Source organism: Lissotriton helveticus, chromosome 12 (genome assembly GCF_964261635.1).
Source record: "Lissotriton helveticus chromosome 12, aLisHel1.1, whole genome shotgun sequence".
Taxonomy (NCBI): Eukaryota; Metazoa; Chordata; class Amphibia; order Caudata; family Salamandridae; genus Lissotriton; species Lissotriton helveticus.
In genome coordinates, this window is record NC_136073.1 from 845,977,224 (window position 1) to 846,002,142 (window position 24,919).

The 24,919-nt window shown below is 49.2% G+C and overlaps 1 protein-coding gene across 6 annotated transcripts in view; it reads left to right on the forward strand.

Moving 5' to 3' along the window:
- The window catches only part of TCF3 (transcription factor 3), a 620,473-nt gene that overhangs the window by 327,547 nt on the left and 268,007 nt on the right, over positions 1-24,919 (forward strand). For all 6 annotated transcript variants that reach the window (XM_078670855.1, XM_078670856.1, XM_078670859.1 and 3 more), the window contains exon 11: positions 14,478-14,604. In XM_078670855.1, the coding sequence (XP_078526981.1) occupies positions 14,478-14,604 (127 nt within the window). The remainder of the gene's footprint in view (positions 1-14,477; positions 14,605-24,919) is intronic.

The following is a 24,919-nucleotide window of genomic DNA, read 5'->3' on the forward strand; positions in this document are numbered from 1 at the left end:
CAGAGAAAGGAACAGGGGGGTATAATCAACATACTTCCTGGTTCCAAATGTGGACGACACACTGAGACCCATCCTGGTCCTAAGGTTCTTAAACAAGTACGTAAGAACACAAAAGTTCAAAATGACGTCCCTGCAAGAGGTCATTCCTCAGCTAAGAGACGGAGACTTCATGGTCACCATCGACCTCAAAGATGCCTACCTGCATATCCCAATGAACAGGCGGCACAAACACCTACTGAGATTTGCCATCAACAGAGATCACTACCAGTTCACAGCCCTGGCATTCGGACTAAAATCCACACCAAGGGTTTTTACAAAGTGCCTTGCAGCAGTGGCAGCGCACCTAAGGAGGGAAGGGATACATGTATACCCTTACCTGGACGACTGGCTAATAAAGGCAAGTTCACACAGAGCATGCAAGGAACACGCACAGCGTGTGACAAGTACACTGGTGGATCTGGGATTCTCCATTCACTTGGGGAAATCCTCAATAGAACCAGATCAAGTAAAAATCTTCCTGGGGGCACAGATCGACACTATAAAGAGCAGGGTGTGGCCCAGCGACAAGAGAACACTGGCCCTACTGAAGGAGACGCACCTCTACCAGAAGGGGCAAGCTCTGACAGTGAGGACAGCGACCAAGATCATGGGCATGATGGCCTCCTGCATACATCTGGTCCCAAATGTACGGCTCCACTTGAGACCATTCCAGGAATGGCTTCAAGAACAATGGTCACAAGCTACAGAAAGTTGGGAAGATCTAGTGGTTGTAACGCACGCAGTGCAGGAGGAGATGTCGTGGTGGAACAAGGAGAACATAACACAAGGGAAGCCTTTATCACCACCGACCCCAACAGTGACCATCACCACAGACGCATCCCAGAAGGGATGGGGACTCACATGACCAAACTCAGGGTGCGGGGCCTGTGGACTCCAGCGGATGCGGTCAAACACATCAACTACCTGGAACTAAAGACAGTGTTCCTCGATCTGAAGGCCTTCCAAACGAAACTGTACGGCCAGAGAGTGTTGATCCAGACAGACAACACTACAACGATGTTCTACATCAACAAGCAGGGAGGAACACAATCAGCACCGCTATCGTAACTAGCTCAGGAGATATGTAGATGGGCCATACCACTAAAAATAGACCTGCTAGCCATACACCTACTAGGGAAGGACAATGTGGAAGCAGACTGGCTCAGCAGGCAGACCTCGGCATCCCACAAGTGGGAGCTCAATGCACAGGAAACGCAAAGGCTGTTCAGAAAGAGGGAAACACCGACAATAGACCTGTTTGCAACACACCAGAATGCAAAATGCCAAAGCTTCGCATCCAGGCAACCAGGGGAAGGATCCCTGGGGAATGCCCTATGGATAAGCTGGTCGAAAACATTTGCCTACGCTTTTCCCCCCCGATACCACTGATACACAGGGTACTCAACAAGTGCAGAACCAGCATCATGATCATGATCATGACCCTGATCCTGGTAGCACCACAGTGGTACTCGCAGATCATGGAAATGGCGCTGGGTGCACCCCACAAGTTCGGGAAAAGGAAAGACTTACTCTCCATGCAAGGCGGAGAAGTCCTACATCCAGAGCCGTAGAGCCTCAGCTTAGCAGCGTGGCTCCTGAAGACTTAGAGTTTGCGCACTTGAAGTTACCTGAGAGCACCCTGAGGGTACTACGAGAGGCAAGAAGACCTAGTACACGTCTGTGCTATGTGGCAAAATGGAAGAGATTTACACTATGGTGCCACAAGAAAAAGCTACACAAGAAGATGACAAGAGGATCAACGGTGTTAAGTTTTGCAGCGTGAATCTTTCTGGATTCACTATGCTGTGCATTATTCCACGGTCTTGTGGTTGGGTTCGTATTCGTAGTCTTTTCTTTGTTTTTTATTTTTTTTCGTAGCCCAGGTGGGCGTCGGCGTCACACCTCCTGGGTGCATTTCCGGTGACGTTGGCATGCTTCCTGCGGAAGCTCCCACTCTTGGGCGCCATCTTCAGATTCTTTTTTTCCGCGGTCGGGTCTGGATCGTTCCTGTTTGGGCTCCAGACATTTTTGGAGAAAGAAGGAAAATACGGAAATTGGAAAGAAAAATCATCTGAAGACTCCAGGAGACTTTATCGACCAAGGACCAGCAAAGAAGGAGAATTCATCGTGATCTTCGACGAACACGCGTCCAGGGAGGCCCTGAGCGCTCGATGATGGACAACACGCAGTTCAAGTTCTGCCGTAACTGCCACCACAAGTACGCGCAGAAGGACCAGCACCCGGTTTGCAACCTTTGCCTACCGGTAAATCACGGAAGGGAGGACTGCAACGCCTGCTCCGCCTTCACCCCGAAGACCCTTCGTGTGAGAGAGAGAGAGGGTAGCACACGCCACCCTGCAGGGGAAGGCCCCGACTCCATCCCTCTACGAGCTGGGGATGTCCTCCGAGGAAGAGGACAACGCTGCCGCCGAAGACGACAGCTACACGGTCGTAGAGACCGATTACACCAAGACTTCTGATAAGGTAGGAGACTCTCCGGCCCCCAAGAACCCGAGAGACTCTGAGTCTCGAAAAAACGAGGGCAAGGCCCCGAAAGCGCCGGCGCCAAAACACCTGGCGCCCGCGACTACTCAGAGGCCCAGCGGACCCTCTGAGAAGGAGGCGCCGAGAGCTGTTGAACAGCAAAAGTCGTCGAAAATCGTCCCCGAGAAGGATCGATCGACGCCGAGGGAGAAGACCCTAAAGCACCGACGCCGACCAGTGACTCGAAACCCGGTTCGGCGTCGAAGCCTCCGGCACCGAAAAGCACGGCGCTGAGCCAACCACCGAAAAGAGCGGCCGAACCATCCGACGCGGAACACGCAGCCGAGATGGAGAAAAAGAGAAGGCACCTCGAGGCCGAAATGGAAAACATCTTGCAGCGGAAGAAAGAATTCGACGCAAAGATAAAACCTTCACGATTCCACACAAGACCAAGCCACCAGTGGTGGAGGAGGTAGAGGAGGACGACGAGGTCGCCGAGGAACAAGACCCGGACGTCGAGGTGGTTGACGACCAGGAAGATGACGAGTGTCCCTACTATAGTTACAACTATGGGGAGGAAGAGGACAGCAGGACGGACGCCGAGTCGGCCCCCTCTGACTTACAGGAGGTGGATTACCTAGATGTCGACACCGACAGCCCAGAGGAGGCGGTCGACACATATCCCTCGAGGCCCTCGCCGCCGGACGACATCGGGGCCTACAACTCGGTGATAAAGTATGCCGCAGCAGCTTTCAAACTCAAGCTCGACCAAGAGAAGCAGAAAGCAGACTTCCTTCTAGAGACATTGCTCCCCACACAAACAAGGAGCCAGTACCTACCAATGCTCGACAGCGTCTTGGCTCAGGGGAAGGAAGCATTCAGGGAACCCGCAACATGCAAGGCGGTAACTCCCAGAACAGAGAAGAAATACAAACACTCCTCAAAGGACCCACCCTACATTCAGGGCACGGTCTCCGCAGACTCCATTATCACGGCCACAGCAAGAAAGAGGGCTAACGTGCCCACTACTTCTGGACCACCACCGGATAAGGAGAGCAAGAGGATGGATCTGGTGGGCAGAAGGATCGAACGGAATGCCGCGACCCACTGGCGCATGGCTAATTCCAACGCCCTGATAAACAGGCACATGTACCAGATCATGAAGGAGCTGGGGCAGTTGGTGAAGGACCTGCCCCAGGATGCCAGGCAGAAGGCCGAAAAACTGGTTGAAGAAGGGAAGAACGGCCCTGGATGGAGCAGACACCTCCAGCAGGCTCATGATTACAAGAAGAACTGCCGAGCTCTCGAGAAAGCATGGAGAAGAGACCCAACACCGGACAACATGACCACCCTCAAGCTCGCCACTCGAAAACACCAACTGATTCGCGCCACCAAGAAAACAGCATTCAAGGAAAGACTGGACAACAACGCACACAACAGCAAGGAACTCTTCAACATCGTGAAAGAGCTCGCCAACCCCAACGCCGGAATCAACGACATCACCCCATCACAAGACCTCTGCAACTCCCTCGCCTCCTACTTCCACAACAAGATCGCTGACATACACAATAGCTTCAGCACACAACCAAATCTCCCCACGACCGCACCAACGCCCCCCACCACCACCCTCAGCGCCTGGACCCCTATCAACACCGAAGACACCATCCGCACAATGAACTCCATCCACTCCGGATCTCCAACCGACCCCTGCCCTCACCACGTCTTCAACAAAGCCGACGCCGCCATCGCACCCCAGCTACGGGACATCATCAACGCCTCCTTCGATACCGCAACCTTCCCTGAGAGCTGGAAGCACGCCGAACTCAGCGCTCTACTAAAGAAACCAACAGCAGACCCCACCGAACTCAAGAACTACCGCCCCATTTCGCTCCTCCCGTTTCCAGCCAAAGTCATTGAGAAGACAGTCAACAAGCAGCTGGCTGCCTTCCTCGAGACAAATGGATCCCTCGACCCCTCACAGTCGGGCTTCAGGGCCAACCACAGCACCGAGACCGCCCTCATCGCTGCCACCGATGACATCCGTGCCCTGCTTGACAACGGAGAAACAGCGGCCCTCATCCTCCTAGACCTCTCCGCGGCATTCGACACTGTCTGCCACCGCACCCTAGTGCAATGCCTCAGGAACGTCGGAATCCAGGAGAAGGCACTGGAATGGATCATCTCCTTCCTCGCTGGAAGAACACAGAGTCCGCCTACCCCCGTTCAGGTCAGAGGCCACCGAAGTCATCTGCGGCGTTACTCAAGGCTCCTCGCTCAGCCCCACCCTCTTCAATGTCTACATGAGCCCCCTTGCGGCCATCGCACGCCAACACAACCTCAACATCATCTATGCCGACGACACACAGCTGATTCTCTCCCTGACCAACGACCCCGCCACCGCCAGAGCCGACCTACACGAAGGGATGAAACACGTAGCCGAATGGATGATGACTAGCCGCCTGAAACTGAACTCAGACAAGACAGAAGTTCTCATCCTGGGCTCCTCGCCCTCCGCCTGGGACGACTCCTGGTGGCCACTAGCCCTGGGCTCCGCACCCAAAGCAACAGACCACGCACGCAACCTGGGCTTCATCCTGGACTCCTCCCTCTCCATGACCAGACAAGTCAACGCCGTCTCCTCGTCTTGTTTCAACATCCTGCGCATGCTACGTAAGATCTTCCGGTGGATCCCCACCGAGACCAGGAAGACGGTCACCCAGGCCCTCGTCACCAGCCGTCTGGACTACGGCAACGCCCTCTATGCCGGAACCACCGCCAAGCTCCAGAAGAGACTCCAGCGAATCCAGAACGCCTCAGCAAGACTCATCCTCGACATCCCCAGACGAAGCCACATCTCCAGACACCTGAGACCTGCACTGGCTCCCGGTCAACAAGAGAATCACCTTCCGCCTCCTCACCCACGCACACAAAGCCCTGCACAACCAAGGCCCGAGTTACCTCAACAGCCGCCTCAACTTCTACGCTACCACACGCCACCTTCGATCGACCAGTCACGCCCTCGCCGCCGTCCCCCGCATCCGAAGAGCCACAACAGGAGGAAGATCCTTCTCCCACCTGGCCGCCAAGACTTGTAACTCCCTCCCGACCCACCTCCGCCTGACCCAAGACCACCTCGCCTTCAGGAAGCAGCTCAAGACCTGGCTGTTCGAGCAGTAGCGGACCCCCCCCCTCCCCAAGCGCCTTGAGACCCTCCGGGTGAGTAGTGCGCTATACAAATGCTATGATTGATTGATTGATTGATTGGTGTCACTGAAAGAAGACACGCCTGGCTCAGGATTTCAGGTTTCAAACCCGAGGTGCAACAGCATAACGAAACAGCAAGGTCCATGGGAGCATTGCAGTTCAGAGGCAACAAAAGGGGCACCCCGTCACGGAGGCCTGGCGGGAGAGGTGGAAACCAGCCAGGTACATCACACCAGGCTTTCCAACAAACGCACCAGGCAGACTCGCAGGCTCAGCAGGGTCAGCAGAAACAGTCCTGGCAGTACCAACAAAGAGGCCAGTCCTTTCGAGGGAGAGGAAATGGACGTGGACAGAATAGAAGAGGGGGACAGCAGCCCGCCTCTAAGTAACTTCAAAAAACTTTGTGTGCCCGCCCACAGAAAAGAACCCAGGGGGCAGCACGTACAGAGGGGTCAAGACAAGCTAGACATCTACGACCACATAACACCAGTGGGAGGAAGATTAAGATTTTACCTCCAGGAATGGAGAGAAATCACATCAGACAAATGGATCCTCAACATCATCCAATTCGGATACTGCATAGAGTTGGAGGGGAGACCAACAATCAGAAAACCAAAAAGAAAACCACTAGCAAGCAAACAGCTAGAGCGTCTTCAGGAAGGAGCAAACGAACTCCTGCAGAAGCAGGCCATAGAACGGTACCCTTCAAGGAAAGAAACAAAGGAATATACTCAACGTACTTCCTGGTACCAAAGGTAGACGAGACAATGAGAACCATTCTGGACCTAAGGTTCCTGAACAAATTCATAAGAACGCAAAAATTCAAAATGACCTCCCTGCAAGAGGTGCTCCCACAACTGCAGATCGGGGACTTCATGGTCACAATAGACCTCAAGGACGCCTACCTGCACATCCCAATGAACAGAAAGCACAAGCATATGCTCAGGTTCACCATCGGAGAAAGCCACTACCAGTTCACGACACTAGCCTTCGGGCTAAAATCGGCTCCAAGGGTCTGCACAAAGTGCCTCGCAGCAGTCGCAGCGCACCTACGAAGGCAGGGAATACACGTATACCCCTACCTGGACGACTGGCTGGTGAAAGCAAACTCATACCAGAAATGCAAGCGGCACGTGCAAACAGTGACGACCACGCTCATAAACCTGGGGTTTTCCATCTATTGGAAGAAATCATCAATGGAGCCGGAACAAGTGGAGATCTTCCTGGGGGCACAGATCAACACCTTACAGGGCAAGGTGTTCCCCAGCGACAAGAGGGCAAGGGCGCTGGTGAAGGAAACTCGCTTCTACCGGAAGGGACAAGCTCGGACAGTGAGGACTGCGAGCAAGATCATGGGGATGATGGCATCATGCATCCACCTGGTACCAAATGTACGTCTCCACATGAGACCCATTCAAGAATGGCTGCAGGAACAATGGTCACAAGCTACAGGCAGTTGGGAGGATCTAGTGGTTGTAACGCACGCAGTGCAGAAGGAGATGACATGGTGGACCATGGAGAACATAACAAGGGGAAAGCCTCTAACGCCCCCAACGCCAACAGTGACCATCACCAAAGACGCATCCCTGAAGGGATGGGGTGCTCACATGGAAGAGCTCAAGGTGAGGGGACTGTGGACGCCAGCAGATGCGACAAAGCACATCAATTACCTAGAATTGAAGACAATCTTCCTTGCACTGAAAGCTTTTCAAACAAGACTGTACAAGCACAAGGTGTTGCTACAAACAGACAACACCACCGCGATGTTCTACATCAACAAGCAGGGTGGCACACAGTCAGCCCCGCTTTCAACGCTGGCGCAGGAGATTTGGAGATGGGCCATCCCTCTCAAGATAGACCTGCTAGCCATACACCTACCAGGGAAGAACAACATACAGGCAGACTGGCTCAGCAGACAGACATCGGCATCCCACGAGTGGGAGCTCAATGCTCAAGTGTAGGAAGGTAGATCCCTGACTATGGTTGCCCCCAACTTTTTGCCTGGTGTTTTGCTGGTTTTCTGACTTAGTTGACCTGGGGCCCTGCTATTCAGGACCCCAGGCCCACTGCTCTCTCTGTAAAATGGATTCCATGTACCTTAGGTACATATCCAATTGGATACTGAGTCACCTTATCAGTCCCTGTACAGTGTACCTTAGGTACCCAGGGCATAGGTGTTCCCAGGGCCAACCAGGGGCTGCAGCATGTATTATGCCACCCCTGGCTGGCCATCCAAATCTGACACAACTGGCTGCTTGACAGCTGGGGCAAGGTGGTGTAATCACCCTTTGCTTTAGATATAGTATACCTATATCTAACCCTAAAAATGGACACACAGATCTCCTATCAGTCACTCCTATGGCAGGCCTTGACAATCCTGAAGGCAGAGTGCTTGGAATCGTGTGAGATAGTGCTCTGGCATGAGCTGAGCCTGTCTGCGGCTTTCGGGATCCATCCCTTAGCCGTTTCCATGATATCGCATACCATATACTCTTAAGTGCATTATAATCCTCGCGGTTATATGCCAACTCTGGTATCGCTTTATCAAAACATGTCGAGTAAGGTGTCATACGAATTGGAATACTAACCCCTCGCCAATTCTGGCGACGGGGTTAGCATTCCACCCTTCTAGAGGGACACGACATGTATGTAACCTGTAACCCCGGTTAAAGTCAGACAGAGCCGTAGCTCCACAAAATGGATGCTGCCACCGAGACACAAGTCTGCCCTCCTGCTGCTGGGAGTCCTCCCAGCCCAGGAGGCAAGGACAAAGGGTTTCCTGCCAGGGGCGGTGCCAGCACCGTCCCAGACAGGATTTTGTGTATTCTAGGTAGGCAGGGCTTCAGAGGAAGGTGACTGCAAGTGGCACCCCGGTGCTCACTGTGCATAGGCCGGCTGAAACCAGTTCCAGGGGCACTCCAGCCCCTGGCCTGGGGAAAGCCCGCCAAAGGAGAGGGGTGTAACCACCCCCCTCCTAGTCCCACCCATAGGGCAGGACTTAGTCGCGTGCCAACCCCTTTTTGCAGGATAAAGGTAGGAACTGGCCCCCTTCCAAATCAGATCATCTTTGGAATCAAGACACGACTTTCTACGAAAGGACATCAAGATTTCTTCTTCAAGATTCTCCCTTGTGACTAAGGAGTAGTCACCCTGCATCCGCAGGCACCATCTTAAGAACACTGCGGTCTGCTGCAAGTCCTTCCTCCGGAATCTGACTGCCCAGCTCGACGAGAACCGGCTTCCCTGGCACCTTTGACCTCTACCCACCTCTACAGCTAAGCTGAGAACCGTGGGTGCGACGAGACCTCGAGGGACCGGCCATCTTCAAGACTGCACGACTTCTTTCCAGCACGACCGCCGAGGGATCCTCTGGTGAGTGCTTTGGGGTCCGAGAAGCCCCGACCCTGAGCAGCCCCAGCACCGAAGTTCAGCCTCCCAGCATCTCCACGATCTGCGTGGGGCCCTTCTGCTTTTTGCTGCTCACCCCGTTGTTTGGCTACTAGCCCGCTGGCTTGTGGCCTTCTTAACGACGCCCGACGACATCACTGTTGCTGGTCTGGTTGCTCCAGACTGGCCCTTGCTCCCTTCCAAGAGAGGAGCACCCCGGACCTTCCTGGTCCACTCCAGACGCCATTTTAGGTCCACCGCGTGGGCTTGAATTTGCCAAGACTTGTTGCCCCAATCCTGGGTCCAGCGACGTCGAGAGCATCATCCATCGTGGGACAGCTCGTACCTCCATCCTGGTCGCCGACAACGCCTCCTGGTCCGTGAGACTACAGAGCCCAGCGTCGCCCACTCACCTAGTCGAGGTGACTACCACCCGGTGCCCTCCTGGTGCCACCTGACTACTGGCTAGTAGTCACGAACTTGGTCCCCTCTGCTTTCAGGTGTCATCTTTCTTCGATCCAGGCTTGGATCACCCGAACAATCTTCACTGGTCGCCTGCCAGCAACTCCTTTCCTTCAGGCTCCTGGTTCGTCAACGGAGAATCCCGACGTCTTTTCAGACCTATGCAGCTGCAGCCCCTGGGCTAGGTAACTTCGGCATTTCGGTGCCTCAGCATAGCCTCACTATCCAAGGGTCCAGATCCACTTTCGTTTTTGACCTACCTAGTCGGGTTCGCCCGAGAACACTAACTTTGTGAATACTAGCTTCCATAGGCTTTTTCCCGCCTTGCGCGTGAGAGTTCCCACTCTGCACGTGGCGCCCCTAGGCCTCCTGCTCCTAACCTGAGTGTTCAGTATTGTAGGCCTAGCGTTTCTAAAGTCTATGAGAATAGTTACTTACCTGCTAGTAATTCGCATTCCACTTTTGTAATATATGGTTTTTCGTGCCCCTCGGGCATTTGTGTGAATTGTGCGACTTAAAGTATTTTCTTAAGAGTTTTGTATTGTGCTTAGCTCCCTGACTCATAAAGAGTTCAGGGTAGACTTGTTAGAAATAAATATACATTTATTTTCATAACAACTTGTGTGGTGTCCTTTCACTGGGTGTTCAAGGGGTAATGTGATGGTAAAACAGCTGGCTTAACACGCCCTCTAGAGTCTTAGCCTTAGACTGCTCGTATCCATGCTACTAGGATAGCTGGTCTATAAGGTTGACTTACAACCAATCATCAATAAGGGTTGTTTGGACTGATACAAAGTGCTCACTAGAATAGTGAACATTATATATCAGGCCAACTTCTCACATCAAGAGACAAGGTGGCTGTTCGACAGATAGGGAACGCCATCAGTGGACCCGTTTGCCACACGCCGGAATGCAAAATGCCAAAGCTTCGCATCCAGACAGCCCGAGGAGGGGTCCCTGGGGAATGCCCTATGGATAGATTGGTCAAGGACATTTGCTTACGCTTTTCCCCCGATACCACTGATGCACAGAATGCTGAGCAAGTGCAGAGCGAGCAACATGACCCTGATACTGGTCGCGCCACAGTGGGCCAGACAGACATGGTACTCGCAGATCATGGAGATGAGACAGTGTGCACCCCACAGATTCGGCAAGAGGAAAGACCTACTCTCCATGCAGAACGGAGATGTACTACACCCAGAGCCTTAGAGCCTAAGCCTAGTAGCGTGGCTCCTGAGGACATAGAGTTCGCACATTTGAGACTGCCAGAAAGCACCCTGAGGGTCCTTCGGGAGGCACGAAGGCCCAGCACTCGGAAGTGCTATGTTGCAAAATGGAAAAGATTCACAATGTGGTGCAGAAAAGAAGGACTTCACAATAAAATGAAGGACTCCACAGTGCTAAAGTACCTGACGCACTTGCTGGAGAAGAACCTTAGCTCATCCTCGCTGAGAGTTCACTTGGCAGCGATAGTCGCCTACACAAGGGGAGAAACGTGCAGGAGTTTCTTCACATCACAGGTGGTGAAGAGATTCCTGGAAGGAGCGAAAAGGATCGCACCACCCAAGCGGGTGCCGCCACCTGCATGGAACTTGAACATAGTCCTAACGGAACTCATGAAAGAGCCCATTGAACCACTTCACAAGGCCTCCCTAAAGATGCTAACTATGAAAACAGCTTTCCTGGTTGCAATAACAGCCTTACGCAGAGTAAGCGAACTTCAGGCACTAACTCTACAAGAACCCTACATACACATTCATAATGATAGGGTTGTGATGAGAACTGACCCACACTTTATGCCGAAGGTGGTGTCCAAATTCCACATGAACCAGTCTATACAGATGCCGAGTTTTTTCTAAAAACCAACCACTAGCGCAGAGCGAGCTCTGCACACCCTGGACGCCAGGAGGGCAGTCATGCACTACATTGAGAGGACGAAGGGAACACAGGAAGACAAAAAAGTTCTTTGTGTCATTCGCCAACAGTTTCATGGGCAAGGCAGTAACCAAAGAGACTATTGCACTATGGATCGCACAAACAATTCAACTCTGCCACAAACGTGCAGGACAAGAGCTAGCAGAGGGGACACGTGCCCACTCCACTAGGAAAAAGGGTGCTACAATAGCCTTCCTGGCTGACACACCCATACAAGACATATGCCTGGCGGCAACATGGGCTTCGGTCCACACGTTCACGAAGCACTACTGTGTGGATATACAGATGAACAAGGAAGCACAAGTCGGACAAAAGGTGCTCCAGCACATATTCAATAACCAATGCTCATCTTCCACCCAGCTGCAACAGAAATGAGAAACCGCTACAAAATCTATGCACAGCATAGTGAATCCAGAAAGATTCACGCTGCAAAACGAATAGTTTTCTTACCTGTCGGTGTAGTTTTGCAGCTTGAAGATCTTTCTGGATTCACTAGCGAACCCACCCACCTCCGCCAGAAAGATGAGGCTGGAGAGAGAAGAGGTGGTTACCAAAAAAAATAAGGACTTTTAAAAGTACAAAGCGGTAAAATATCACCTAAATAGAACATTGCCATTACTTCGGAAACGAAAGAAACACGGAAAAAAAGAACCCGAAGATGGCGCCCAAGAGTGGGAGCTTCCGCAGGAAGCATGCCGACCTCACCGGAAATGCACCCAGGAGGTGTGACGCCAACGCCCACCTGGGCTACGAAAAAAAAAAAAGAAAGAAAAGACTACGAATCCGGACCCAACCACAAGACCGCGGAATAATGCACAGCATAGTGAATCCAGAAAGATCTTCAAGCTGCAAAACTACACCGACAGGTAAGAAAACTATTCGATATCTCACACACCTGCTGAAGGAAAATCTAAGCTCCTCCTAGCGGCGATAGAGGCCTTCACAAGAGGAAAAACGGGGAAGAGCCTCTTTACATCACAGAGAGTGAAAAGATTCCTGGAAGGGGCGAAGAGGAACGCACCTCCAAAAAGGATGCCACCGCCGGCATGGAACCTCAATTTAGTGCTAACAGAGCTCATGAAGGCGCCTTTTGAACCGATTCATAGGGCATCACTACAGATGCTAACTATGAAAACAGTCTTCTTGGTGGCAATCACCTCGCTGCGCAGGGTGAGCGAACTACAGGCACTAACACTACAAGAACCCTACATCCAAATACACAATGATAGGGTGGTGATGAGGACTGACCCACACTTTGCCAAAGGTGGTATCAAGGTTCCACATCAACCAAACAATACAAATACCAAGCTTCTTTCAGAAGCCAACAACTAGCGCAGAGAGGGCACTTCACACTCTGGACGCTAGAAGGACAGAAATGCACTACATAGAAAGGACCAAGGAGCACAGGAAAACAAAGCAGTTCTTTGTGTCCTTCGCAAACAGTTGCATGGGTAAACCAATAACAAAGGTAACCATCGCACGGACCATACAATTATGCCACAAACAGGCAGGCCAAGAGCTAGTAGAGGGGACACGAGCCCACTCTACTAGGAAGAAGGGAGCAACAATAGCCTTCCTGGCTAACACACCCATTCAAGACATATGCCTGGCGGCAACTTGGGCTTCAGTGCACACGTTCACTAAGCACTACTGCGTGGATATACAGATGAACAAGGAAGCACAAGTAGGACAAAAGGTGCTTTAACATATATTCAACAACCAAAGCTCCTCTTCCACCCAGCCGCCACAACAATAACAAACCGCTACAATGTCTATGCACAGCATTGTGAATCCAGAAAGATTCACACTGCAAAACGAATAGTTTCTTACCTGTCTGTGTAGTTTTGCAGCTTGAACATCTTTCTGAATTCACTAGCGAACCCACCCACCTCCGCCAGAAAGATGAGGCTGGAGAAGAAGGTGGTAATACAAGGACAAAACAGAAAACCGACAGCTTGAAAGTCAAGCGGGGAAAAAGTTACTTACTTGAAGAAAAAAAAACATATAGAAAAATTTGCCAAAGGATTCACAAACAGAACAACCCAAGAGGAAAAAAAAAAAGAATCCGAAGATGGCGCCCAAAGGTGGGAGCTTCCGCAGGAAGCGTGCCAATGTCACAGGAAGTACACCAAAGGTGGGACGTCGACGCCCTCCTGGGCTACGAAAAAAAACGAAACAAAGAAAAGACTACGATTCCGGACCCAACCACTAGACCGCGGAATAATGCACAGCATAGTGAATCCAGAAAGATCTTCAAGCTGCAAAACTACACCGACAGGTAAACTATTCGTTATCCCCTGCACCGTGAGACCCTTATGGGCAAGTAGTCTCACTTTGCAAGCCTGTGATTGATTGAATATGATCAAAAATAAAAACCTTCATTACCAATTTATGAAACATAGTCTTGATCTCCTTGTATCCCCAACTTTGCTGTGACCGAATGCAAAAGTAATGTTGGTGTTGAGGCTTTTAGAAATTCAACAGTAGGTGCGTCTCCACTATGACATGGTGGCATTCTTAAATCTGTGTATAGCATGTGTGGCCAGTGCAGTAATTTTAAATATGTCTGCGACATCTTTCACTCTTTTTAATTCTTGTTATAAAATATCCAGTTGATGATTTCTGCAAGATGCTTCGCCAACGCACCATAAAATCTAAGCAAATGCTATGTTCCGATAAAGTAGACCATTATATACTACTAGTAGGAGACTAAAAACATTTTCAGTGTCGTCTTAGCCTTTTGAGCTGTTGGTGGGCTCCCTCCCACATCATGCTGACTTCATGTATATCGTGTTGTTTTATGAGCCCTAGTGCTTCTATGGAATCGACACTCCCTATTCATCTCTTGCTTGCTTACGGCTTGTTGCATTGATGCTTCATTTCTTTGCAGACATTATACAAGTAGGGTTGTGTTGAGAAAACTACTTAACCTCCCTGTGTTTCTTATTTGATCATCTTTTCTCAAGAACTACCAGATTCATTCAGGAGAGGTTAATGGTGGAATTCCATCCGTCTCTGGATTTAACTCCGCATCTACCCCATATGGAGTTTCCAGTCACACGCCACCCTTAAGTGGGGGAGAGAGCATGATAGGTATGTACAACATTCCATCATTTATACTTGTAGTTCATACTTATGGTACCTTCAGTGTACTGTAATTTGGAAGGCTTGTGTATGGGCTGTGAAGAAACTACTTGCTGAAATCCTTTAATAAAATAGCTGCTAGAACATTCTGGTAAAAGTGGTTTACTCATGTGCCAACAGATTGCAAATTTACTTTGGTGAATTGAAGTTTGTCCAGCAGAGGTTTGGTTCTGTAGGCAGCCATGGACTGGATACCACTCACTAAGTCAGTAACCCTACTGACTCCTAATTTATAAATCCGCCTAAGTGTAATCATGGGGAGCGGTGCATCAGTCGAACCTGGTGTGTCACCATTGGTAGAAAGTATGTTTTATATGTTTTTATTAATATTCTCTGTCTTCAATATAGAATATCCAAAATCATAAAGTAATATTTTTACAGATACACATTTTAGTCCACACACACATCTTCAATTCAATTACTAAAATTGCTAAGTCTCAAAAGAATAAAATATCTCCATGATGTTCATTCAATGATTTTGTGCTGTTTTTCTGTAAATTTAAAACCACTGCCTTGCCTACAGCCCACCAATACACTTGCAGCCAACACTTGTTTCACGGTGATAAACGCTTTTTCAGAGCCAGAATATTATGAAAAATGACAATTCAGGAAGGTATCCAGAGCAACAAGTTGTCTCCATGCTGGGTAACCCCCGAACCTTTGACTGTTAATAATGTTACCTTTTGAAATGACATGCATTTGTCAAACCTCCAAAATAAGTTGTTCCTAACTTTACTTTCCAAATAACACTATCAACCTGAGTCACAGAAATTGTAATCTTCTGTTTCACGAACAGCGTGCTGATCCATTTTAACAGAACACATAACATATACTACACAGCGCAGCAACATCAATAATATCCACGTTCTGTTTTGTCAGGAAAAGATCAACTAGTTTCTTACTGTCAAGCAACCATTTCTCAGTTATGATGCAGTCTGGACATGCCTAGTTTCCTGTAAGAAGTCTATAGCCAGGTAGATGGTTTCTTGCAGTGTTATCTGTTATGAGAAAGCTAATGGTTCTCTCATAGGGTATTTCCATGTATAGTCCTATGCACTGAATCGTCCCGCCCACGTGCAGGGACCCTGGAGCACTTCAATATATCTTCTTAAGTGTAAACTTTTGCCTTTCTTGAGGAAGGCCTGCAAAGACACTCAAGACAGAAGATTTTGCAGCCTATATACCTAGGCTACAATGGCCAAATTCGTCTTCATTAAGACAAAAAAGGGCCAGTATAAAGTAAATAAAGACAATTTGAGATGATTTGCCAACAGCATAAATATCCCTCACAAACACTTTTTAATGATCGAGCTGAAGGGGAGCCGGACAGAGTAGGCTCATAGGCTGTCATTATCTGGCTAAAAAAGAAACTCTACCTTTAAGAACCCAGAGACCAGAAGTATCCCATCATGCTCAGCAGATGGCAGTTGCTTCAGTTCTTTTTTCTGGCTCCTGCTGACAAGATCCAGGAGCACTGAGATCAGCATTTGTAGACTTTTTCTCTTCAAAAACATTGTGTTGGAGGCATATGAGCTGCAGATTACACACTGTGCATAGATCGCCACCTAGTGTTGGGCCCTGATTTTTGCAGTTTGTTGTTGTCCTGAAAAGTTCTTTTGGAAGTCACGAGATGGGGGACTCCTCACATTGCGCATGGCCATCGGCTCCATCCTCGGATTGTTTTTCGCCATCAGGGAAATGATGGAGCTTTGTAAGAAAAGGAAGGATGTCCATGTAAGCTGTATCTAAATAAGATAATACTGGAACAGACAAGCGTAGCCGGGAAGGCGGGTGGGTGTGTGTAACTCTGCAGCTCTACATGCCAAGAACAGATGCATACTGGTGAGTAGCATTTTCCGTTCGAGGCATATGAGCTGCAGATTACACACTGTGCATAGATTGTATAGCAGTACCCACTCTTAGCGGCGACCACCCCTATCTGTTGCAGTTGTTTGAAATAATGTTTTGAGAACAGCCTGGCCCACATTAGCTTGTTGCTTAGTTTGCACATCTACACAGTAGTGTTTTGTGAATGTGTGCGGTGTAGACCACGTAGCTGCTCTGCAGATGTCATCTAGGGGAATGTTCCCTAAAAATGCCATTGAAGCCCCTATTTTCCTTGTAGAGTGGGCTTTAGGGGGAACAAATAACGTATGTTAGCTTTGTGGTAACAAATCTGTATGCATTTAACAATCCATCTAGCTATCCCAGATTTTGAAATGGGATTACCCTTATGTGGTGGTGATAGACACAAAAATTTGTTTGGTCTTACGAAAGGGTTGTGTTCTCTCGATGTAGTATAGCAATGCTCTTTTGACATCTAGGATATGAAGAGCTCTTTCTGCTACTGTCTGTGGCTGCGAGAAGAAAACAGGCAGTTCCACAGATTGATTGAGGTGGAATGGAGAAATGACTTTGGGCAGGAATTTTGGATTAGTACGTAGAACGACCTTATGATGATGCATTTGCAAGAAGGGTTCTTGAATGGTTAGTGCTTGTAGTTCACTAACTCTTCGCAGAGAAGTAATAGCTACTAGGAACGCAACCTTCCATGTTAAAAATTGTAGTTCACATTTATGTAAGGGTTCGAAGGGAGGTCCCATTAGCCGTGTGAGAACAATGTGTTTGAGGCATGTGGGCTGCTGAATTCATATCTTAGCATAGATCGCCACCTAGTGTTGGGTCCGGATGTTTGCACCTTGTTGTCCTGAAAGAGTCTTCGAAGTATCACAAGATAGGTGACTCCTCCCCTGTGTAGGAAGGTGGATACCTGACTATGGTTACCCCAATTTTTTTTCCTGGTGTTTTGCTGGTTTTTGACTTAGTTGGCCTGGGATCCTGCTATTCAGGACCCCAGGCTTCCTGCTCTCTCTGTTAAAATGGACTCCATGTACCTTGGGTACATATCCAATTGGTACTGGGCCACCTTATCAGTCCCTGTACAGCATACCTTAGGTATCCAGGGCATAGGTGTACCCAGGGCCTACCAGGGGCTGAAGCATGTATTATGCCACCCCTGGCTGGCCACCCAAACAGACACAACTGGCTGCACGACAGCTGGGGCAAGGTGGTGTAATCACCCTTTGCTTTAGATATAGTATGCCTATATCTAACCCTAAAAATGGACACATATATTCCTATCAGTCACTCCTATGGCAGGCCTTATCAATCCTGAAGGCAGAGTGCTTGGAATTATGTGAGATGGTGCTCTGGCATGAGCTGAGCCCGTTTGCAGCTTGCGGAACCATGTCCAAATAGCTGTTCCATGATAACGCTATACCATATACTCTTAAGTGCATTATAATCCTCGCGGTTAAATGCTAACTTTGGTATAGCTTTATCAAAACATGTCGAGTAAGGTGTCATACGAATTGTAATACTAACCCCTCGCCAATTCTGGCTACGGGGTTAGCATTCCACCCTTCTAGAGGGACACGACATGTATGTAACTGTGAACCCCGGTTAAAGTCAGACATAGCCTCAGCTCCACAAAATGGATGCTGCCACCGAGACACAAGTCTGCCCTCCTGCTGCTGGGAGTCCTTCCAGCAACGGAGGCCTGGACAAAGGGTTTCCTGTCAGGGGCGGTGCTAGCACCATCCCAGACCGGATTTTGTGTATCCCAGGTAGGCAGGGCTGAAAGGAAGGTGACTGCAGAGTGGCACCCCGGTGCTCACTGTGCATAGGCCGGCTCAAACCAGTTCCTGGGGCACCCCAGCCCCTGAGCTGGGGAGAGACCGGACAAAGGAGAGGGGTGTAACCACCCCCCTCCTGGTCCCACCCATAGGGCAGGACCTAGTCATGGGCCAGCCCCTTTTCTTAGAATAAAGGTAGGAGCAGGTCCCCTTCCCAAATTAGATAATTCTGAATCTTGACTACTTTCCACGAAAGGACTCTTGACTTTCTCTGAAGACTCTCCCTTGTGGCTAAGGAGTAGCCACCCTGCACCAGCAGGCACCATCGAAGCTCTTGCGGTTTGCTGTAAGTCCATCCTCCGGATCAAGACTGCCCAGCTCGACGAGACCCGGTCTTCCCGCCATCTCTGACCTCTACCTACATCATCCAGCCCAGCTGAGATTCGTGGGTGTGACGAGACCCGTGGGACCGGCCATCTTCAAGACCTGCACGACGCTTCACCAGCACGACCCCGAGTGACCCTCGAGTAAGTGCACTAGGGTTTGAGAAGCCCTAACCCTGAGCAGCTCCAGCACCGAAGTCCAGCCCCCCAGCCTCCACGAGATCTGCGTGGGGCCCTTCTGCTCTTTGCTGCTCACCGCGTTGTCCGGCTACTTGCATGCTGGTTTGTGGCCCTCCTGACGACGAACTACGACACTTTCACCGCTGGTCTGGTTGCTCCAGACTGGCCCTTGTTCCCCTCCAACAGAGGAGCACCCTGGACCCTCCTGGTCCACTCCAGACGCCATCTTGAGTCCACCGCGTGGGCTTGACTTTGCCAAGGCTTGTTGCTCCAATCCTGGTTTCAGCAGCACCGACAGCAGAGACCTTCGTGGGACAGCTCGCCCCTCCATCCTGGTCGCCGACAACGCCTCCTGGTCCGAGAGACTGCAGAGCCCAGCGTCGCCCACTCACCTGGTCGAGGTGATTTCATCCGGTGCCCTCCTGGTGCCCATCTGATCACTGGCTAGTGATTAAGAACTGAGTCCCCTCTGCTTTCAGGTCATCTTCAACTCCGATCCAGGCTTGGATCCCATCGAACTTCATCACTGGTCGCCTTCCAGCAACTTCTTCTTTCAGGCTCCATAGACTGTAACGAGGGTTCCCGACGTCTTTTGAACCCTATGCAGCCGCAGCCCCTGGGCTAGGTAATTTGAGCATTTCGGTGCTCCAACATAGGTCCACTATCTAAGTGTCCAGATCCTTTTTCGTTTTCAGCCTAACTAGTCGGATTCGTCCGATAACACTAACTTTACGAAAGCTAGCATCCATAGACTTCTTCCCGCATCCCGCGTGAGAGTGCATACTCTGCACCCGATCTCCCTAGGTCTCCTGCTCGTAATCTGAAGGTTCAGTAGAGTATCCCTAGCGATCCTGAAGCCTCTGGATCTTGTTACTTACCTGCTAGTATTTCGCATTCCACTTTTAGAGTATATGGTTTTTCGTGCCCCTCGGGCATTTGTGTAAATTGTGTAACTTATAGTATTTTCCAAAGAGTTTTGTATTGTGCTTAGCTCCCTGACTCATAAAGAGTTCAGGGTAGACTTGTTATGAATAAATATCCTTTATTTTCACAACAACTTGTGTGGTGTCCTTTCACTTGGTGTTCAAGGGGTATATGTGACGGTAAAACAGCTGGCTTAACACGCCCTCTAGAGTTTAGCCTGAAGACTGCTCGTGTCCATGCTACTAGGATAGCTGGTCTAAAAGGTTGACTTACAACCAATCATCAATAAGGGTTGTTTGGTATGATACAAAGTGATCACTAGAATAGTGAGCACTATATATCAGGCCAACTTCTCACACCCTGGACTACGGTGCACATGGGCATCCTCTCCATCTTCATATTGTTTTTTTTCCGCTATTGGGTTCAGATGCTATTCCTCAACTCCAACTTCGGAACCGAAACTTTTCAACTTTCTACGGCCAAAAGGCCTTCTACCTCAACGGTATTGTTTTTGTTCGGTACCCCTTGACTCGATAATACTTTCCATCTCGATTCGGTCGTCGACGCGGGCCGTTGGGCCTTTTCGACGCCACGTGGGCCTGCCGCCAATGGAAAGGACCCCGTTTAAAAAGTGCCCACAATGTCACTCCAAATTCCCACATACTGATAAACATACAGTATGCAAAAAGTGCACAACGAGGAAAACTGTCCAGCTTGAGCTCAGTTCCGTTCAAAGAAAACGATCCGGAACCGAAGAGACGCCAGACAAGAGATGCAGCGGCAGGCACCGGAACCGGAGAACATTTTCGATGACTAACATGACCTCCCAGAAGTGGCGGACTCCGATCTAGATATCGGCACCGTAGAGGACCAGTCTGACTCCGATGACCAGATCACACCGGGGCAAACAGTGAGTACCAAGCCCCCAACCCTGCTTCCATCCCAAGACAAGGCTCCGGTCGAAGTATCGCCGAAAGGCCCTAGCCGAGATCGACAGACTCCTTCAGAGGCCCCGCCTTCCGGCTCAGCTCCGAAGACCAAACACAAGCCTTCTGATACCCCAGGAACGAGCAACACTCTTCCCAAAAAGGCTGTCAAACCTAAAAAGGTTGTCGAGCCGAAGAAGCTAGTCGCTACAAAAAAGGGCGTAGAAACAAAAAAGGTCGTCGATCCCAAAAAGACAGTCGACCCGAAAAAGGCCGTTGAGCCGTAAGTGTCGATCCACAAAAACCAGATCACACTAAAAAGCCTGTCGACCCGTAGAAGGTCGTCGAACCTACTAAAAACATCGAGCCAAAAGGGATCGCCAGCCCAAAAAACACGGTGAACCGAAAAAAGTTATCGAACCGAAAAAACCGGTCGAACCGAAAAAGGTCGTTGAATCAAAGAAGGTCGCCGAACCAAAAAAAGGCAGTACAGCCAACAAAAGACATCGAAAAAAAGAAAGTCCTCGAACCAAAAAGGTCACCGACCCGAAAACAGCAGTCGAGACGAAAAAAGCTCCACAGCCGAAGGCCCTCGAGCCAAAGACTCCCCACAAACAAGTGACTAAGCCAAAAACATTGGCGCCAAAACCACGGACAGTTGAGGAAGAACTTTTCCATCCTGACCCAGTGAGTGCAGAACAACCTAAACTGTCTATCGACCCTGAAACAGTACACGTAACAGTTTACCAGAGGAAGAAAAGACCAATGGACACTGACACTTCTTCCCCTGTTCCTACAAAGAAAAAAGACTTTGGAACATCTCCTTCAAGGCCTTTTACTCCTCCTCCTTTCTTTCCTAACATACCTATTGTGCCTTACTCTCCTACACCTTCAGGTTATGATGACACAGAAAACATGGGGGAAGATCCTCAGGATGATTTTGTAGAACCCGAGGATCAGGATGTACAGGATAACACATGGGATGACCAGAATGATCCTTATGATACATACGAGCCACAACCCATCCCTAACAGCTCTACATATCCTACAAAGCTGTCGCCTACTGACACCATTGTTTTTAACTAACTGGTGGATAGGGCAGCTAAATATCATGGTGTAGACATGCACACTGATCCAATAGAAGAGGATTTCCTATTTGACACTTTTCCAACCTCAAAAAAAGTGTACGTACACTTCCTATGTTAAAAGGGGTACTAAAACACGCGCCAGGCATATTTAAAGACCCAGTCAGAGCGCGTGTCCTCAATCCCAGAATTGAGAAAGTATAAATCAACCCCTACAGACTCCACTTATATTAGGTCCCAGTTGCCATTAGACTCACTAGTTGTATCAAACGCTTGAAAGCAGGCTAATTCACAAACAGGAGATGCCCCCCCCCCTCCTGACAAGGAGTCAGATATTAGAAGCCCCAGGCAAAAGAGTGGCCTCCCAAGCAGCAAATACCTGAAAGATTGCAAACACACAAGCTCTATTAGCACGCTACGATAGAGCACATTATGACCAACTGGAGGGTTTATTACAACACCTGCCAGAACCTTTTAAAGCTAAAGCGAATGTCCTCATACAGGAAGGCAAATTTATCACAAACGCTTCCATTAAATGTGCACTTGACGCAGCAGACACAGCAGCCAGGACCATCAACACTAGCGTATTACTACGCCGGCATGCGTGGCTGCGCATTTCCGGCTTTAAGAATGAAGTGCCATCAACCATCCTCAACCAACCAGTTAACCAAGATTTCTTGTTTGGCCCTGCAGTAGATACCATCTTAGAAAAGATGAAAAAAGATACTGATACTACTAAGTCTATGGGCGCACTTCAGTTTCAACAATCCAGAAGTTCCTTTTGTTGCTCCTTCAGAGGCTCAGGGAGAGGCAACACATCTTAAACTTCCTCTACATTCAAAAGTAATACCCAGAGCACTTTTAATAAAGGCTCCAACAGAGGAGGTTATAGAGGCAATAATAACAAGGGCAGAAGACGGGGCGGCAACACCAGAGCCTCCACCGCCACCAAACAGTGACTTGTTCACACTCCCTCCAGACCACTTAACACCAGTCGGAGGCAAATTAACCGATTCCTACCAGTCTGGAGCACCATTACCACAGACAGGTGGGTGAGACAAACTATCCAGTATGGTTACTGCCTGGAACTCACTTCTACTCCACCCAACATGCCACCCAAACACCGTCCAATGTCCAAAGAACACATCACGCTGTTACAACAAGAAGTCACATCCATGCTGGAAAAGGGAGCCATAGAGCCAGTCCCTTTTCAACACCAGGGTACAGGAGTATATACTCTCTATACTTCATAATTCCCAAAAAAGACTGATCCCTCAGACCGATACTGAACCTCAGACCTCTGAACCAATACATACTCTCAGAGCATTTCCATATGATCACTCTACAAGTACTCCCATTACTCCAGCAAGGCGACTTCCTTGCTACATTAGACCTCAAAGATGCATATTTTCACATACCTATACATCCAGCTCACAGGAAATATCTCAGGTTCACAATAGAAGGTCACCATTACCAATTCAAAGTTCTCCCCTTCGGGGTAACTACAGCACCAAGGGTTTTTACAAAGTGCCTAGCAGTAGTAGCAGCTCACCTCAGAAGGCAACACATCCACATGTTTCCATACCTGGACGATTGGCTCATTTAAGCCAAATCATACGCACAGTGTGCAAACCATACGTCTCAGACAATCCAGCTGCTGCACAGTCTGGGATTTTCCATAAATTACCAAAAATCACATCTGCAGCCATCAGATGGAAAAAAGGAAAACTATTTTTTTTAGGTGTCCCCTCACTCACCAGGGTTGCCCCACGGTGACATGCTTCATCATAGGGGCCATCGCAGCCCTCTACGGACTGGGGCGTGCTGCGACTTGCGGAATTACGTAAGAGCACTTACAAAGGACTATGTGTGGTGCAAGGAATGTGATGTGAAGGAGTGGAGTATATGTGATTAGTTAAAATTACCTGCCTAGTGAGATGCAAATACTTTATTCTGGCTCCCAGGTGGTAAAGCTAAAAAATGGGGTAGAACTGGTAGGATACCTAAATTGTAATGGGTTTAGGTGTACCTAACAATTCCTGTCTGCCAACATGTTTTGTGCGTCCCCCTAGCACTTCCTCAGGGCTACACAGGGACCAGCCCTGTGTTCGCCACTCCTTATCCAAAGCCTAATAAGCTATTAAATATAAAAATAACTCAATGCTGCAAATAAATGAGGCATGCATCTGGTACCTACGCAACCAAACTTAATGACGTGGTCATGAAAAGAGGCTTAACTGTGCCCCATGGAATCGGTAGGGGTACAATATCCTGGTTGATTTGCTGCCGGGATACCACAATCGGTCTCACCTAGACAAACCCCTATGGTCCTTCACATCCCATTCCTTGCACCACACATAGTCCTTTGTAAGTGCTCCTACTTAATTCCGCAAGTCGCAGCACGCCCCAGTCCGTAGAGGGCTGGGATGGCCCCTATGATGAAGCATGTCACCGTGGGGCAACCCTGGTGAGTGAGGGGACACCTAAAAAAGGAATATTTTTCCTTTTTCTTCTTGGAACTATTGATACTATTCCAACACCATTGTGTGCTTTGGGAATAGTCATAGACTACGGCTGGGTTCTTGATCTCAGTCCCCAGAGATCTTGTGTGACTTAATAATAACCAAATCAATCCATTAGGTGCCTCCATCCAAAACATAATCTGTTACTTTTTACATCTTCAAAGATGCAATCTGGCATTCTCTTCCATAAGGCTACACCTTGCTGCTATAGCAGCATAGCTCCAAAACAGACAACACGTGTCCCTGTTCAGAATACCACCTATCAAAGCTTTTATGGAAGGACTTAAAAGAATTATCCCTCCAAAACATCCACCTTCGCCAATCTGAAACTTAAACGTAGTACTTACCAGACTTATGGGGCCTCCTTTCGAACCACTCCATTCATGTGAATTACAATTCTTAACATGGAAGGTGGCATTTTTAAATGCCATTACCTCCCTCGGGCGAGTGAGTGAGCTACAGGCACTAACCATTCAGGAACCTTTCATACAAATACACCACAATAAGGTAGTGCTTCGTACTAACCCTAAGTTTATGCCAAAAGTTATATCCACTTTCCATATCAATCAGTCAATAGAATTGCCAGTTTTCTTCCAAAACCCGCAGTCA